This window comes from Lutra lutra, chromosome 1 (genome assembly GCF_902655055.1).
Source record: "Lutra lutra chromosome 1, mLutLut1.2, whole genome shotgun sequence".
NCBI lineage: Eukaryota > Metazoa > Chordata > Mammalia > Carnivora > Mustelidae > Lutra > Lutra lutra.
In genome coordinates, this window is record NC_062278.1 from 222,840,704 (window position 1) to 222,855,160 (window position 14,457).

General features: G+C 63.7%; 1 protein-coding gene across 1 annotated transcript in view; it reads left to right on the plus strand.

Annotated features, from left to right (window-relative positions):
* SBNO2 (strawberry notch homolog 2) overlaps window positions 1-14,457 on the plus strand; it is a 46,955-nt gene that overhangs the window by 2,678 nt on the left and 29,820 nt on the right. The window contains 1 exon segment of the mRNA XM_047709789.1: window positions 9,068-9,259. Within this exon segment, the coding sequence (XP_047565745.1) occupies window positions 9,140-9,259 (120 nt within the window). The 5' untranslated portion in view covers window positions 9,068-9,139.

A 14,457-nucleotide genomic window follows, 5' to 3' on the forward strand; every position in this document is an offset into this window, starting at 1 on the left:
CCGTGAGTGTGGGGCATATGGCACGTGAACACGTGTGTGCGTCTGTCCGCTCTCGCCTGCGTGCGCCGTGTTGTGCTCTCCTGTGCTGCGTGCCTTGTGCGTGCATGTCGTGTGCACACGAGAGAGTGTGCATCACGCGTGTGGAACGTGTCACGCGCAGGCTTGGAGTGTGTCAGCCACCGCTCCTGCAGCCAGGGGCTGCGTGCTGGATCGGCAGGGAGGGCTGGGTCCAGCAGGGCCCCAAGGAGCCAGAAAGTGGGGTCACCCGGTTGCTCTGGCCCTGCTGTGTCCTGCCCTCTTCTGCCCAACCTGCACGCAGCCGCGAGTCCTCCCCGCTGAGTGGACCCCAGTCCCTGTCTCTTGGAACGGCCCTCCCCCACTCCTGCTGTGCAGACTCCTTCATCTTCCTGCCCTTGGTGGCAGCAGGCCCTCGAGGCCCCCGCTTCCCTTGCTGCTAGGCGGGTGACTCAGGTGAGGGTGAAGACTGCGCTTCTGGTGCTCGGGCCGCGTCCCAGCCTGCCAGGCCCCCAGGGGAGGCAGAGATAGACTGGTCGTTTGCTTACGTGCTATCATGTGGACAGACCTCAGAACTCGACAAGTAGGCAGGGAACCAGACACAGAAGGCCCCACGGCGTGTGAGTCCACATGTGTGACACGCCCAGACCAGGCTCCTCCACAGGCAGGGAGGGGGCTCGCCGGGGGCTGGGGGAGTGACGGCTGATGGGGACGGGGCTGCTTTCGTGCTGATGGAATGTTGTGACGCTAGACGGAGACGACGGTTGCACAACTCTGTGAACGTTCCAAAAACTACAGAGTTGTGTACCTAAACGTGTGACGTGCATGGCTTGTGGACTGTGCCTTCCCCAGAACGAGAAAGCATTTTTAAAAGAGGCGGGGCCTGTCCTGGCCGCTCAGATGCCTGTGTTCTGCGGCCTGGGGGTGAGCCCTGAGCCTGGGCCCCTGCTGCCCCCTCATCCAGGCACGGGTCGGCTGTCGGGCGTCTTCTGGCCTCCGGGGGACAGAGGACGTGCCATCCTCTGTCACGAGTGTGACAGCTGGGCGCCCCTCACCAAACTCCAGCTCTGTCCCAAACCACCGCCACAGGTGGACATGGAGGGGGGCCTGTGAGACGTAGTCCTGGGGGCTTTTTGACTTCTGGTGTCAGGGTGCCTCGGGTCGGCCCTGATTGCCTGAGGACCGCCCCCCCCACGAGACCAGGTGACTGCGGGAGAGGAGTGATGCCATATGGTCCCACCCAAGTTCATCCATTCACTGTAGGCCCTCCTCGGGCAGCTGCAGGGGTGCCCACCCCGTGCTGTCCACACGTGCTGGGTGGGCACGAGGCCGAGGGAAGCCGAGAGGTGCCTGTCAGGGAGGGGCATTCATGTGGCCCCTGCTGTATGGTGGGGGAAGCGTTTGGCCTCGGTGCCTCCCCGGACACTCATGGCGTGTCTCTGCGTGTCAGGTACCTGCTCCTGCGGGTCCTGCTCCTGGAGCCCCGCAGCAGGGGAGCCCCCGCCGTCCACGGGGAAGGGCTGGCTCACCTGCCGGCCCTCAGGGCACACAGTTCCCGGGGTTTCCGTGCCTCCCGGAATGGGCTCTGTGGGCTGCCAGCTGCCTCGGATGCTGTGTGCTCCTTGCGGGCGGCCCTGACTGGCACCCAGACGCCCCGTCTGGATTGGCTTCTGTCACCTCAGGAACAGATCCCCAAGTGAAACTGAAAGAGGCCTTCCTTGCCCTCCTTCCGAGGTCTGCTACATTTCAGGAGCCACGTGTGCCATGTTCTGGAAGGCAGGTCACTTGTTTCCTGGGAGTCCCAGCCCAGAGGGTCGGAGGCTGCTGCCATAGGGTGCTGGGATGGCAGGAGGAAGGGCTGGGTCTGGCCGCAGGGCTGCAGTGGGCCGTAAACTTTTATGGCCCTGACTCACCAGGTGGGGCCACCATCCCTGTGCCCCGGATGACCCAGGGGTGCCGGGAGTGGCTGGTGTCCTGCCAGCAGAGCCAACATGTTCCTCGGCACGTGGGGCAGACTGAGGGGGGCCACCCTGGCCCCAACCCTGGCCCCATGCGTGCCCGCGTCAGGCATGGAGCTGGGAAGGTGGGCTCATTGGCTGGCTCAGACCCTTGTCTCCCCTGCTGGGGCTCCCCGGGCATCCAGATCTGTCTGTGGCTGGGTTTGCACAGGGGCTGCACGGGTCACGGTGCTTACTGGGATGGCTCCGGGTGTCTGGAGTGTCCTCCTTGGCCACTCAGCTTGGAAGCTGTGGAGTGGGCGCAGACGACCCCCCCTCCCTCCCCTGCCTGGTCCCAGTGAGGTTCTGAGATTGGCGCTTGCCGCAGCACCGGCTGTTGGAGCCTCTCCCGGTGTCATTCGGGCGGACGTGAGCCGGCCAGGGCATTTTCAGGGGGGTTTCATCAGACTCCAGCCGTCCAGGAGCTCCCCTGTTTTGAGGTCGGTCACTGTGGGAGGCTGTCAGGAACAGCTGTGGGAAGGGTTCTAGGTTGTCACGGGCTGGTGGGTGGGGGTTCTAGGTTGTCCAGGGCCAGCACTGTGGAACCTGGAAGAAGGCGCCGCGTACAGGAGTGTGTGGATGTGATGCTGGATTGCTGCCTTGGAGAAGTCAGGGCTGGCACCCCCAAACCTAGGCCTGCCACTTCTCTTGGAGGACCACCCATCTGACGCCCTCGGTCGCATTCCTGCATGGTAGAGGTTGTGTTGCCACAGCGGGGCCCCTCCCCACCTCTCTGAGGCCTTGGGGAAGCCCCCCTGAGAAGGGCTTGCTGGGGGCTTCTGTTCCCCAGACCCTGCGAGCGCGGGGGAGGCAGGGGCAGCCTTGCTGCCCACCGGTCTGCTTACGAGCTGCGCGCCAAGTTCCGCGGCTCCGTGAAGGTCCCAGAGAGCAGGGCCCTCAAGGCCCCTGAGATGGGGGTGACCCCGGATGTCCCTGGGCCCCAGCGTCCTCACAGGCCCTCGGAAGCAGAGAACTTTCTCCACTGGAGGCCGAAGGGGAGCGAGAGACTCGAAGCCTGAGTGGGCCTCCATGTCTGCGGCCGGTGGCAGGGACACGGGCCTCCTGTTGTGGTGACGGCTGCGCGGGCTTGCAGGGGCGTCTCCACAAGCACCTGGTGTGAAGCCCAGGCCCCATGAGGCCCAGGGCGAGGGTGGCGAGCCAGCCTGGACCCCTGTCCTGTGGGGCGTGAGGCAGTCGAGGGCGGCTGCGTGGGCTGCTCAGGCGGGGCCGTTGGCCACGGGAGAAGCAAAACAGTTCCCGGCTCTGTTCGCAGGTCTCCGAGCGCCTGCTGCCGTGCTGCGGGGGCATCCGGCCTCTTCCCAGCAGTGGGCACAGCGTCCAGCCCGGTGCCGGTTTTCCCAGGGATGGAGCACGGGAGACTGTCGAGCATGGGTGCTGTGCCCAAGACCAGCCCAGAGCTCCGAGGGGCCTTCCCCTCCTGCGGGACACCAGGAGCTGGTGTTTGGGCAAAGGTCCCTGTGATGTTCTTGGCGCCAGGTGGGACTAAAGGGGGCTGAGGGGGTTGCTGGCTGGTCAGGCCGCTCACCCAGGACTCACAGGACCCAGCCATGGGCGGCAGGAGCCCCTGTGCTGCTCAGGGCTCTCTGGGGCTACGCAGAGAGACGTGGCATGCCAGCCAGCCTGAAGCAAGCCCGAGAGCGAGCAGGGATGGCAGCGAGCCCTGGGGGGACAGGCCACCCTCTGTGTAGACAGACAGAGTAGGGCACACCAGTGTCAGTGGGCCAGGAAGTGTAGGGCCAGTGGGATTTGGCCTGAACGTGCTCCGGGGAAGAAGACGTGGGTGTCAGAGGAGACCACAAGCTCAGTGTATATAGTGCCTTTTCAAAACCGCGAGTGAGCGCAAGACGGAGGAGACACTTCCCAGAGGGGCCACGTGGAAGGTGCTCGGTGCCTGTAGGCAGTGTCGGCGTGGACAGTGGTTTAACGGTCTGGGCCACTGGGGCGGCTAGCAGATGCCGGAGCAAGCGGGTCGTACCGCCCCTTGGCAAGCCGCATGCCTCTCCCCGCTAAAGCTGAACTGAATCTGGAGGTGGGGGTGCCCTGGGGACCCCCGAGATCTGGGCTCAGATGCCCTCAGCTGTGACTGAGGAGGCTCCACGTTCCGGTCCCCATGTCCTCTGGGCCCTTGCGGGGCGTGAAGGACTGTGTACCCCTGAAGGCAGGCCTATAGGGCTGGTGGGGGAGGGCAGCGACTGGCCCCCTAGGGCTGCTCGCCTCTGACATGTCCTGTACACTCAGGTGCGGCCTGCCCGAGCACCTGGTTCCCTGTAGGGCCGTCAGGCAGTCCCTTCGCCTCTCCCGTCACGGGGCTGTCACCGCGGCTGCCCCGAGGGAGCTGGTCTCTCCTGGACCAGGGGTGGGTCCGTGGGCCCATGGTTGGCAGGGGAAGGCAGCGAGCCAGAGGCGAGCCCACATCTGTCTCCAGAACCCAGTCCCAGGCTGTGTTTCCCGGGGGTCGTCTTCGCCCGGCGTTCTGCTTCTCCATGTGCAGTTTCTCCGAGGGGCCGCCGTCCGCTGCGTGTGAGGAGAGCGAGAACCTCTGCTGCGAGCTGGGAGGCGCTGGGGCCTGTGGCGGCCATGTGCCTGTCCCTGCACTCGGCTCCTGGGGTGGCGTGCAGTGTCCCACGTGCGTCCCCCACACGGTCGAGCTCTGCCGCTTCTGCTCTCGGGGGTCAGGCTCAGGTGACAGGCCGTGTGGCGGTCCTCCTGCCAGGGCCACCTCTGCTCCCAGTCAGCTTACTGGTCTTGCGTTCAGCCACGTGTTGACCGAGCCAGGCCAGGGCTGAGGTGTCTGGTGTGGAGGAAATGTGGGGCCTCCCCCCCGCCCCATGTCTGTCCCCAGGACGGCTCTTCCTCTGTGTCCCAGGAGCACGGGAGGTTTTGCAGGAGCCGTATCAGTTGAGACACTGCTCCTGGGCGGCAGGTCTGCGGGGTTGGGCTCTGGGGTCCTGCAGGCCGCCTTTCACGGCATTGAGAACAGAGCTGGAACTCCCACCCTTGAACGGCTGTGCTCCGAAATGGGGACTTTGGGTGCGCCCACCGTATCCTTCTTATCCCCCTTCCTGCCCTGCCTGAGCTGTGCATAGGGGGCCAGGGCCCCTGCCTGGCTTTGGCATCCCAGAGCCTCTGCATTCCAGATGTGTCCCGGGAACTCTGTAGAAATCCGAGGTCACGCGCTCGGTGCCAGCCTGGCCTGGAGCTCCGGGTCGGCAGCGCTCCCAGCCCCCAGGGCTCCCGGGGCCCTGGGCTGAGGGTTGGGGCGGCTCCAGCTGGGGTTTGCTTCCTCCTCCAGGCCTAGTGTCCCGGGGGGCGGGGGGCCTTAACAACTGACCACACTCTGGGCCGCTTGAACCACAGAACTTTGTTGTCCCCGGTTCCAGAGCCCATAAACCTGAGCTCAAGGTGTGGCAGGGCTGGGCTCCCTCTGGGGGCTCCAGGGGAGGGTCCCTCCTGCCCCGGTGCTCCTCGGCATGCGGCTGCGTGGCTCCAGTGTCTGTCCCCATGGCACGCGGCCGTCTCAGCATGTCTCCCTCTCCACCCCCGCCCCATCCTGGGATCCCAGGACCTTCCTTCAGAGCCAGGTGGAAGGCAGGCCAGAAAGGCTGTCGTCTCCTGCCCAGGGGGAGGCCAGCAAGTCCCAGCTGCCCAGAGACACGGTTTCGGGGGCTGCCTGATCCTGGCCCGGCGGGGTACAGATGAGGGAGTGAGCCATGGTGGGCCTGCGGTCTGGGTGGTCAGCGCGGTCGGGACAGCCTGGTCAGAGTGTGTGGGGGGCTGAGCCAGCAGAGCTGGGGTGACAGCTGAGGGGGTCAGCAGAGAGTCTGGGTGCCTGCAGGTGCCTGCTGGCTGGGGGCATGTCGGGGTCAGCCTGTCCCAGGCCATGGCCTCTTCCTGCGCTGCACTGCCCCGTTGTCTTGTCTGGGCCACCGAGTCCCTGCTCTTTTCGTTTTACAGTGACTCATTTAAAAACCCGATCTCAAAAGGAAATTGTGGGAACGTAAACCACGATCGTGAAGCACGGGCCTGTGTGGGTACCCATGCTTCACCTGTCATGGGGTGCTCTAAAAATACACCCCAGGCCCACTAGGGTGCTGAGCGCCGAGCCAGCCCCGCATTGTCTGGGTTTCGTCCCTCCGTGCCTGGAGAGCCCACCTGGTGCCCACTGGGGCTGGTCCTGAAGCAGCTGGCGCCTCCCAGGGACCGGGCTCGGGGGCCCAGGCAGGGTTCTGCGGGCAGCACTGGGCAGTGGGAAGTGGGGGAGGTCAGCTGAGGCCGGAAAGCAGGGGACTAGGACAGGTGGGGTCCTGAGGGTGTGCAGAAGGAGGGCTGGCCCGGTGCCTTGGGGGTACGGGGGAACAGGAAGCCTGAGCCTGTGGAGGCTCTGGGGTGGTGAGAGGTGACATTGGTTGGGTGTTGGAGGAAGGGGGCTCTGTAGGGTGGCCTCCAGGGGGATGAGGTGGTGGTGGGTGTGGTGTGAGATTAACAGAATATAAAATTTGCTCTTTTGAAGTGTACGATTCAGTGTCTTTCTCTATATTCCTAGTATCATACAAACAGCACCACTACCTAATTCCAGAACATTCTATCAGTCCAACAGCTAGTCCTGTCCCCATCAGCTATCACGTGACTGTTGGCCCCCATGAGGTCCTTCCTGTCCCTGGAGGAGCCTGGTGCGGGTGTGTCACATGCGTGGACTCACACCCTGTGCCCTTCTGTGTCTGGTTCCCTCTCTGAGTGTCGTGGGCTCAGGGTCAGTCCCTGGGCAGCGTGTGGGGGCGCCTCGCTCCTGCTGGGGCCGATCACATGCCCGTGGGCAGACAGACCACTTTGTGTCCTCTCACCCTTTCATGGACGCTGGGTGTTCTGTGGCTGTTGTGACTCCTGCCACTGTGGACACGTGTGTACAGGTTTTGTGCGGACAAGTATTTTCACCTCTCCTAGGGTTCCAGGGAAGCGGCTCGTGATTACCCCCATGCGCCCTGGCCTCGGGTGGCGCTTTCTAAAGGAGCGGCCCAGGGTCCTGTAGCCGCAGAGCCTGGAAGCAACCTGCTTGTGGGAGGGGTTCGACTTCACTCCAGGTCGTGGCTGCCGAGAGAGGGAAGCTGCGGCAGGCGGGGCATGGACAGGGCTTACCAGGCGGTCTTGCGGGGGCGTACTCGAGCACCTGCTACCGAAGGGGCGGCATTCGAACCCCAGGGACGAGGGCCAGCCGGCCAGCACCTGTGGCCAGCTCCGTGAGCTTTCTCTGTTGGATAAAGGTCATTCCTGCCTGCCTCTGTCGCAGGTGCTGGGAGCAGAGCCCCCTCAAGGGGGGTCCCCCAAATCCAGGAGATTTCTGGGGCCGCAGGGAGGGGAGCAGTCACTGGGTCCCCGCGGCCTTGCGCTCTGCTGAGTGCCCGGCCAGCCTTGGCCATGGACCTCCACACAACCCATTTCTCCTGATGAGCAAAACTGGGGCTCGGAGGAGCTACGGTGCCCCTGCGTTGTCAGAGAATTGTTAGGAGGCTGAGCTGGGTTTTACCCCATCTGCATGACCCCAGAATCTTTAAAAGGAATGGCCGAGACCCTGAATCACCGCTAACTGTGTGTTCATCCAGGAAGACCTCAGGACTTTCCACTCTTGGCTTCTAAGGCTGTGTGCCACTGGGTCTTGGCTTGCAGGAGCCGGCGGGCACAAGGACAGGCCGGGGCAGGCCGGGGCCTCCAGGCTGGGGGAAGTGCCGTCCCGGTTGCAGGGGGAGCCCGTGAGCCTGCGAAGCCGAGCCGGGCAGCGGCAGGTCCTTGGGGCCCAGATGCAGCCCTCTGCTGGAGCTCAGGCCTGCGGGCCCCTTCGCTGGCCAGGAGCTCGGGGTAAAGGCAGCCCCTCCCCGCCCCCTGAGGGATTGCATAAGCTGCCCGCGTGTGGACAGTGATTACTGGAAGTCCTGAGGATTTCTTCATCCAGGGCTTGGCGGGGAGCGGCAGCTGCCTCCCCTTCCTGCCTCTCCTCGGTGATTAATGTCCTCAGCCACTGTCGGCCTGAGGAGCTCCAGGGCCAGCCTGGGGTCTGGGCTCCCGTGGCGGTGGGTGGGGACCAGAGGAGCCTAGGGCACAGGCCACCGGGCAGATGGAAATCGGGTGGGAAGCCTTGTGCCTCTGTAGTCAGCCCCGGTGGCATTTTCTGCGCCTGCTCTGCCTGCCTTCTAGAGCAGGACCGTTCTCGGTGGGGAAGCTGTGTGTCTCTGCCCCTTCCTGGCTCAGCTTGGCCCCGACTCCCCCAGAGACGCTCCTGCGAGCCCAGTCTGGTGGCAGAGGGACAGGGCTGGCGTTCAGCTTGGAGGTGCCGGCCGGGTTGGACTTTGACTCCCAGCCTCAGACTCGCCAGGTCACAGAGCCGGGCCCATGGGATGGGCGAGGATTATTGCTCACACCAGGGCCCAGGGCTCTCTTCCTGGGTGGCAGGAACGGACCCCTGGGGCCAAGTTACTTGTTATTTGCTGGGCCAGGCCACGCTCGCTGGTCATGTGGACAGCGGTGGGGAGCGCAGTGGGGCAGCCCAGCCACACTGGAAGGGCTGCCGCCATCCTGGAGGTCTGTCCCAGAGCTCGTCTTCCTTCTGGCCCAGGCACTGCTCCGTGTGGCCGGGAGCCCCTCTGGGTTGCACTTGCTGCCTAGGTGGGCCCTGTGGTCAAGAGTCCAGTCCCGGTGCCCGCAGGGGGTGCGGTCGGGTCGTGGTTGGGGCCTCCTGAGTACTTGGAGCACGGGGTCGGAGCCCAGCCCCAGGGGCTGCTCGAGTGTGCTCAGGCTGCACTGGGGGTAGAGGTCCCCTCCCACCCCTGCACGGCCCCTGGGGAGGGGCGCCCCAACACCCTGCGGTCAGGGGAGCCTCTGCGCCCACCCTCCACTCCAAAGGCGTGGCTGGCTGTGCTGAGCCCACCTGTTCTGTGCCCACCTGACCTGGCCACCCCTTAGGCCACTCTCCCTTATCCCTGGGGCTGTGCCCTCACCTGTTGGGCCTCAAGGGTGACCTTGGGATGTGCCATGTCTCTCCCCAGGTCATGATGCCGCCACCGCGGAGCAAGAAACCCAGATAGACACACCCACGGCCTGGGTCGCGGAGCCCCCCGATGCTGGTGGTGGGGCCTGCCATGGACGGGGAGCTTCCGCAGCGCGAGCCCCCTCCAGCGGGCAGCACCCTCTACAGCCCGCCCCCCCTGCAGACCCCGCTGTGCGGGCCCGGCGTCCAGGTGAGTCTGGTCCCCCCCCAGCGTCAGCCTGGGCGCAGGGGTGGGGAGGGACACACCGCTTCTGGGGCTGCAGCTGCGGCCACCCCCTGCCTGGGCCTCGAGCGGAGGTCCCAGCCCCCACTTCCCAGGGAGGCCCCTTAGGGGTGCCCAGCTGCCCCCAAGTTTCTCAGACATGAGCCACTGGTTTGGTTTCGCCAAGGTCAGGACTGGCCCTTAGGAAGACGCTCGGGCCTGGGCTGTTGTCCTCACCGGCAGGACAAGAGCTGCGACCTCTGCAACATATTATTTTGAGGTTTTTTATTTTCGATGTAATGGACCTTACGTCCTTTAAGGTTTACTTGAGAGAGAGAAGGGGAGGGGGCAGAGGGGGAGGAAGAGAAACCTCAAGCAGAGTCCCTGCTGAGCGTGGGGCTCAGTCCTGTGACTCTGGGATCACGACCTGCACCGAAATCAAGAGTCGGACCGACTGAGCCACCCTGGCGTCCCCCAACATTTATGTCTTAAGCAGTTGTAGATTTATAGGAAAATGGAGCACAGAGTTTCCACATACCCTGCTTTCTGCATTGTTAACATGTTGCGTTAATGATCACACTGAGCTGTTACGACTGATAAACCAACACGGGGACATGATGGACGACAGGCCGCAGGTGACACCAGGGCTCACGGATGGTGCTGCACACCCTGTGGGTTCGAACGAACATCACGGACACCGAGCCACCATCACAACGTGGCACAGAGTAGCTCCCGGGCCTCTCGGCCCTCTGGGCTCCGCGCTGTCACCCTCCCGCACCCCGGCCTCCACGGCCCTGGCTTTTCCAGAACACCCCGGACTCAGAGCCCCACAGCGTGTGGCCTTCACGGCCTGGCTGGTCTCGCTCAGGGATGCGCTGCTGAGGTCCCTCCAGTCTCTGCCGGGCTCAAGGGCTCGTTTCTTCTCAGTGCTGAGTAATGCTCCCCGTCTGGGCGGAGCTCCGGGGTCTACCCGCTCGCACACAGAAGGGCATCGCGGCTACTCCCGAGCTTCGCCGACTGTGGTTGAGGGCACATAGGTTCCAGCCCGGCCTGCTCAGTGGCCGAGTGCACGCAGGGTCCAGCACTCCGCAGCAAGTCAGGCCTGGAGCCTCCCTTTTCTGGGGCAGAACCAGGGTTCTTTCTGCCTTAGAAGAGCAGACTTTCTCAGCAGGGAGACTGGAGCTGTCAGGACGGGGGCGGAGGGCTGGCTGGGGCTGCCAGGGGCCCTCCTTCAGGAAAGTGTCAGCTGGTTCCTTCCCCTCCGTCCTGCTGGCTTAGGGCTGGGAGGAGGCCAGGTAGCAGGAGAGACCAAGAATCAGGCTTGGATTTCAGAGGAGCCGGGAAGTGGGCCACTGGGGTCAGGCACTGCTCAGGGTCAAATGCCCAGAACCATTGGGGGGTGTCCCAGATCCATAATCGGAACATTGGAAAGCAGCTGGGTGGCGTGGACTGAGTTCTGTCTGTCTTGGTGTGCCCACTGGTAACCTAACATCACAGGCCTGACCTACACAGTTACTGGCGTGAGCCACAGCAGTCTGGGGAGGGCAGACCTCCCCATCTGCGTTACCACTGAAGATGCCATGTCCGTGCCCTCAGCCGGCGGCCAGCACCTCTGGCCAGGGCCCCAGACGCCACCGTGCGCCTCCTCTCTCTCCCCTTCCTGGTAGAGCTGTGTCCACACGTCCTCTGACCTTCCATGTCCCCTGCCTCCCTCTGAACCTCCGTCCGCGCCGTTGTGCCCGATGCCTTCCTGTCCCTGTGTGCCGCCTGGCCCGGGGCTGTGGGTAAGTGTGTCCTGGGGCTTGGTCTTGCCCAGTTCTGTAGTCTCTGTAGTCTTGGAGTGAGCACTCGTCATTCCTAATAGTGCTACAGGGTTCCTGCTTGTCAGCGTCCCATAATTTGCTTAATTGTTTCCCTATTGTTGGGCTTCTGGGATGATTCCAGTTTTTTGCCACTAGAAATACCACCCTTGTGTTTCCCCCTTGCAGATGAGGCTGGGATGGGGGGTCCTTCCGAATCAGAACTCCTGGGTCAGAAGGAGCCCCGGGTAGGGCCGCAGAGGATGGGGCTCTACCACAGGGATCCTGCTGCTGCCACGGCCCCTTTATGGTGGCCCGGGACAGTGGCTAGGGTGCCGGTGCTCCTTGGACAGCTCTGGACCAGCCATGCTCAGAAGCAGGCGTGGAGGGACCTGCTTGGGCTGCGATGTGGACCCGGGGCGAGGGAAGTGCCTCTCAGGCCCAGCCCCCTCCAGCTGTCAGAATTGGCGGAACTCGGCAGAGCGCTCTCCATGGTGTTCTGTGGGGCTGGGCTGGCCCTCCCAGGGTGTCTACGGAGCCTGTCCCTGCAGGCCTCCAGCCGTGAGGGCACCTTCGCCAGGCCACACTGGGTCCAGCCCGTGCTGACGCTGGATGTGTGCACGGCCCATCTCTGTGGCTGGGACCCTCAGCACTACTCCTCTCCCCTCCATCCTGTCTGGGCAGAACCGAGCTCTGGAGGAGGGGACATACCCCCAGGACTGTCACTGTCACTAAGGGTGGCCTGATTGAGCAACTGAGAACGCAGACATGTAATGAACGTTAAGTTTCACACAAACAAAGGATATCTTAATGTGTATGTCCCATGCAATATTTACTCTAAAAATTGCTTTTTTAAAAAAGATTTTATTTATTTATTTGAGAGAGAATGGGAGATAGAGAGGATGAGAGGGGGAGGGGCAGAGGGCGAAGCGGATTCCCTGCTGAGCTCGATCCCTGGACTCGGGGATCATGACCTGAGCTGAAGGCAGTCGTTCAACCAACTGTGCCCCACCCCCGGGTACCCCTGATTTTTTTTTGTTTTTTAAAGATCTTATTTATTGCGAGAGAGAGAGAGTGCGAGCACATGGGGAGGGGCGTAGGGAGACAGGGAGAGAGAATCCCCAGCAGATGCCTCGCTGAGTGTAGAGTCTGACGTGGGGCTCGACCCCAGGACTCTGAGATTGTGACCTGAGCTGAAACCAAGTCGGCCGCTTAACCCACTGAGCCAGCCAGGTGCCCCTAAAAACTGTTCGCTGTTTATCAGAAATTCCATTTTTGCTAGACACCCTGTATTTTATCTGCTGCCCTAGCAAAAGCGTTATCTTCCTACGTGGGCTTATAGGTCTTGGGGCGTTCGTCTCCCTGGGAGAAGCCAGCCTCTGTTCCCACCAAGCTTGCCTTGGCTGGCCTGGGGGTGGGGTGGGGGGCGGGAGTCAGGTGCAGGTCTCTAGATGGGTCACACCCAGAGCCTGCTCTGGAGAGGCAGAGACACGCCTGCTGTGTGGGGCAGATCCTGAGGAAGGCTCTCGTTAGCTGTGTGGTGGCACCCCTTGGAGTGGGACTGTTGGCTGTGTGGTGGCACCCCTTGGAATGGGACTGGGGCGGACTGGACTGGCGGCCTCACAGAGCCCTGTGCTGGGGGAGAGGGTGCGGGGGTGCCGGGTAGACAGAGGCACAGTGACCTCGTGCCGTCCGGCTTCCCAGGTGAGGTATGGACAGAGCAGGAGAGGTGGGGGGAGTGGGGCGCACCCCACAATGGCCTGCCTGGCCTGGAAGCCGCCTCCAAGCTGGGTTTGCCTGCTGTGTGCCCGGAGTGGCCCATGGTGCCTGGTTTATGCTAGTTCGTGAGATGTTCTGGGAGTGCCCGCGGCTCTGGGACGCTTACGTCCCTCTCTCAAGTTGGAGTTTTCTCCTTTCTTTTTAAGATTTTATTTTTAAGTCCTCTCCATACCCGACGTGGGGCTCGAACCTACAACCCCGAGACCAAGAGTTGTTCACTCCAGGGACTGAGCCATCTAGGCGCCCCCCGGTTCCTCTCCTTGCATGGGGCTGGAGAGGAGAAGTGACACTGGACCAGGGCCCTGGGGTGACCTCACCCTGCTCCCCTGGAGGGGGGCCTTCTGGAGGCTTCCACAGTTACTCTCCATAAGTGCCTCCAGCCGTCATGCTGGGGAGGGCCCTGTGCTGCTCCTCCCTGCTGTTCTGATAGTGTCTCTGCAGCGTGTGCCAACCCTGGGGGAGCGGCTGGGACCCCTTCCCTGCACGTCTCTCCCTCCCCTTCCTCCGGTCTGCTGCTCTGGGCCTGCACAGCCCTGCAGGGGTTGGGGCGCGGGGTGGGGGGTGCACAGTGCTGGGAAGTCAGGGCCGGCTCCCCCCACCCCTAGACAGAGGCTCCGGAGAATGGCGCCTCTCCTTGCCCAGCCATCTGGGCTGGTTCCAGGCCAGCTCTCGGGCCAGCTCTCTGTCAGTCAGTCCTGCGGAGAGGGAGGAAGCCGTGGCTGGGGGATGGCTTCCTGCCGCCTGGTGGAGGAACCTGGCTCTGGTGGCCCCATGGGAAGGCTGCTGGTCTTCCACCTGCCAGAGCCAGCTAGGACAAGTGGGGACACTGACTGCAGCCAGCGGGCCCCTCCCCAGCGGTGGCCGGGGCCTCCCGGACATGCTCCCACACAGGCCATGGTGTGGCTTCGGGGAAGGGACCCCTGCTCAGCAGGCCTATGCGTCAGGGTGGGACAAGCCTGTCATGTGGGCAGCGTGAGCGTCCACTGTCCACGCCCCCAAGCTGGTCCTATCAGAGCCCAGTGCAGGGCCTCCAAGCCCTCACTGACCTCAGGGTCACCCTTCCAGCCCGCCATGACTGTTTCTCAAAGCAGGCTCCCCAGAACCCCTACCAAGCTGGCTTGGCCTGCGGGAGCTCTGAGAAGGCCAGGCTCTCACCCCCTAGGAGGGGTTCATCCATGGTGCTGGTGGGACCCCCTCGGAGAAGCCCTTGTTGCCACACGGACCTCCCTTGGGCCTGGACCAGAAGGTGCCCCAGTCCCACCCTCTACTTTCTGGAGGCAGGGGGCCCTCCAGGCAGGGTCCCTGGCCCTCCAGCACACCTGGGTCCTGTGTGGAATGCAGGTTCCCAGGTCAGACCCTTGGGTGGGCCAGCAGTCTGGGCCCCCCAGGCCCTCCAGAGATGAGGGGGTGCTCCTAGTCTGGAGGTGGGTTGCGCCCCCCTCCCCCGTCCCGCCCCGCCCGTGGCTGGGTGTATAGCGGTGCCCGTGGCTCTCCGCCGGCCCGAGCCCTCCACATGCACAGATGGGTTCCTCCATCTTCACGGCAGTCCCCTCCGTGGGCTCTCCTGGACGGATGGGCAGACCGACGCACGCAGCTGTGGTCGCTCCC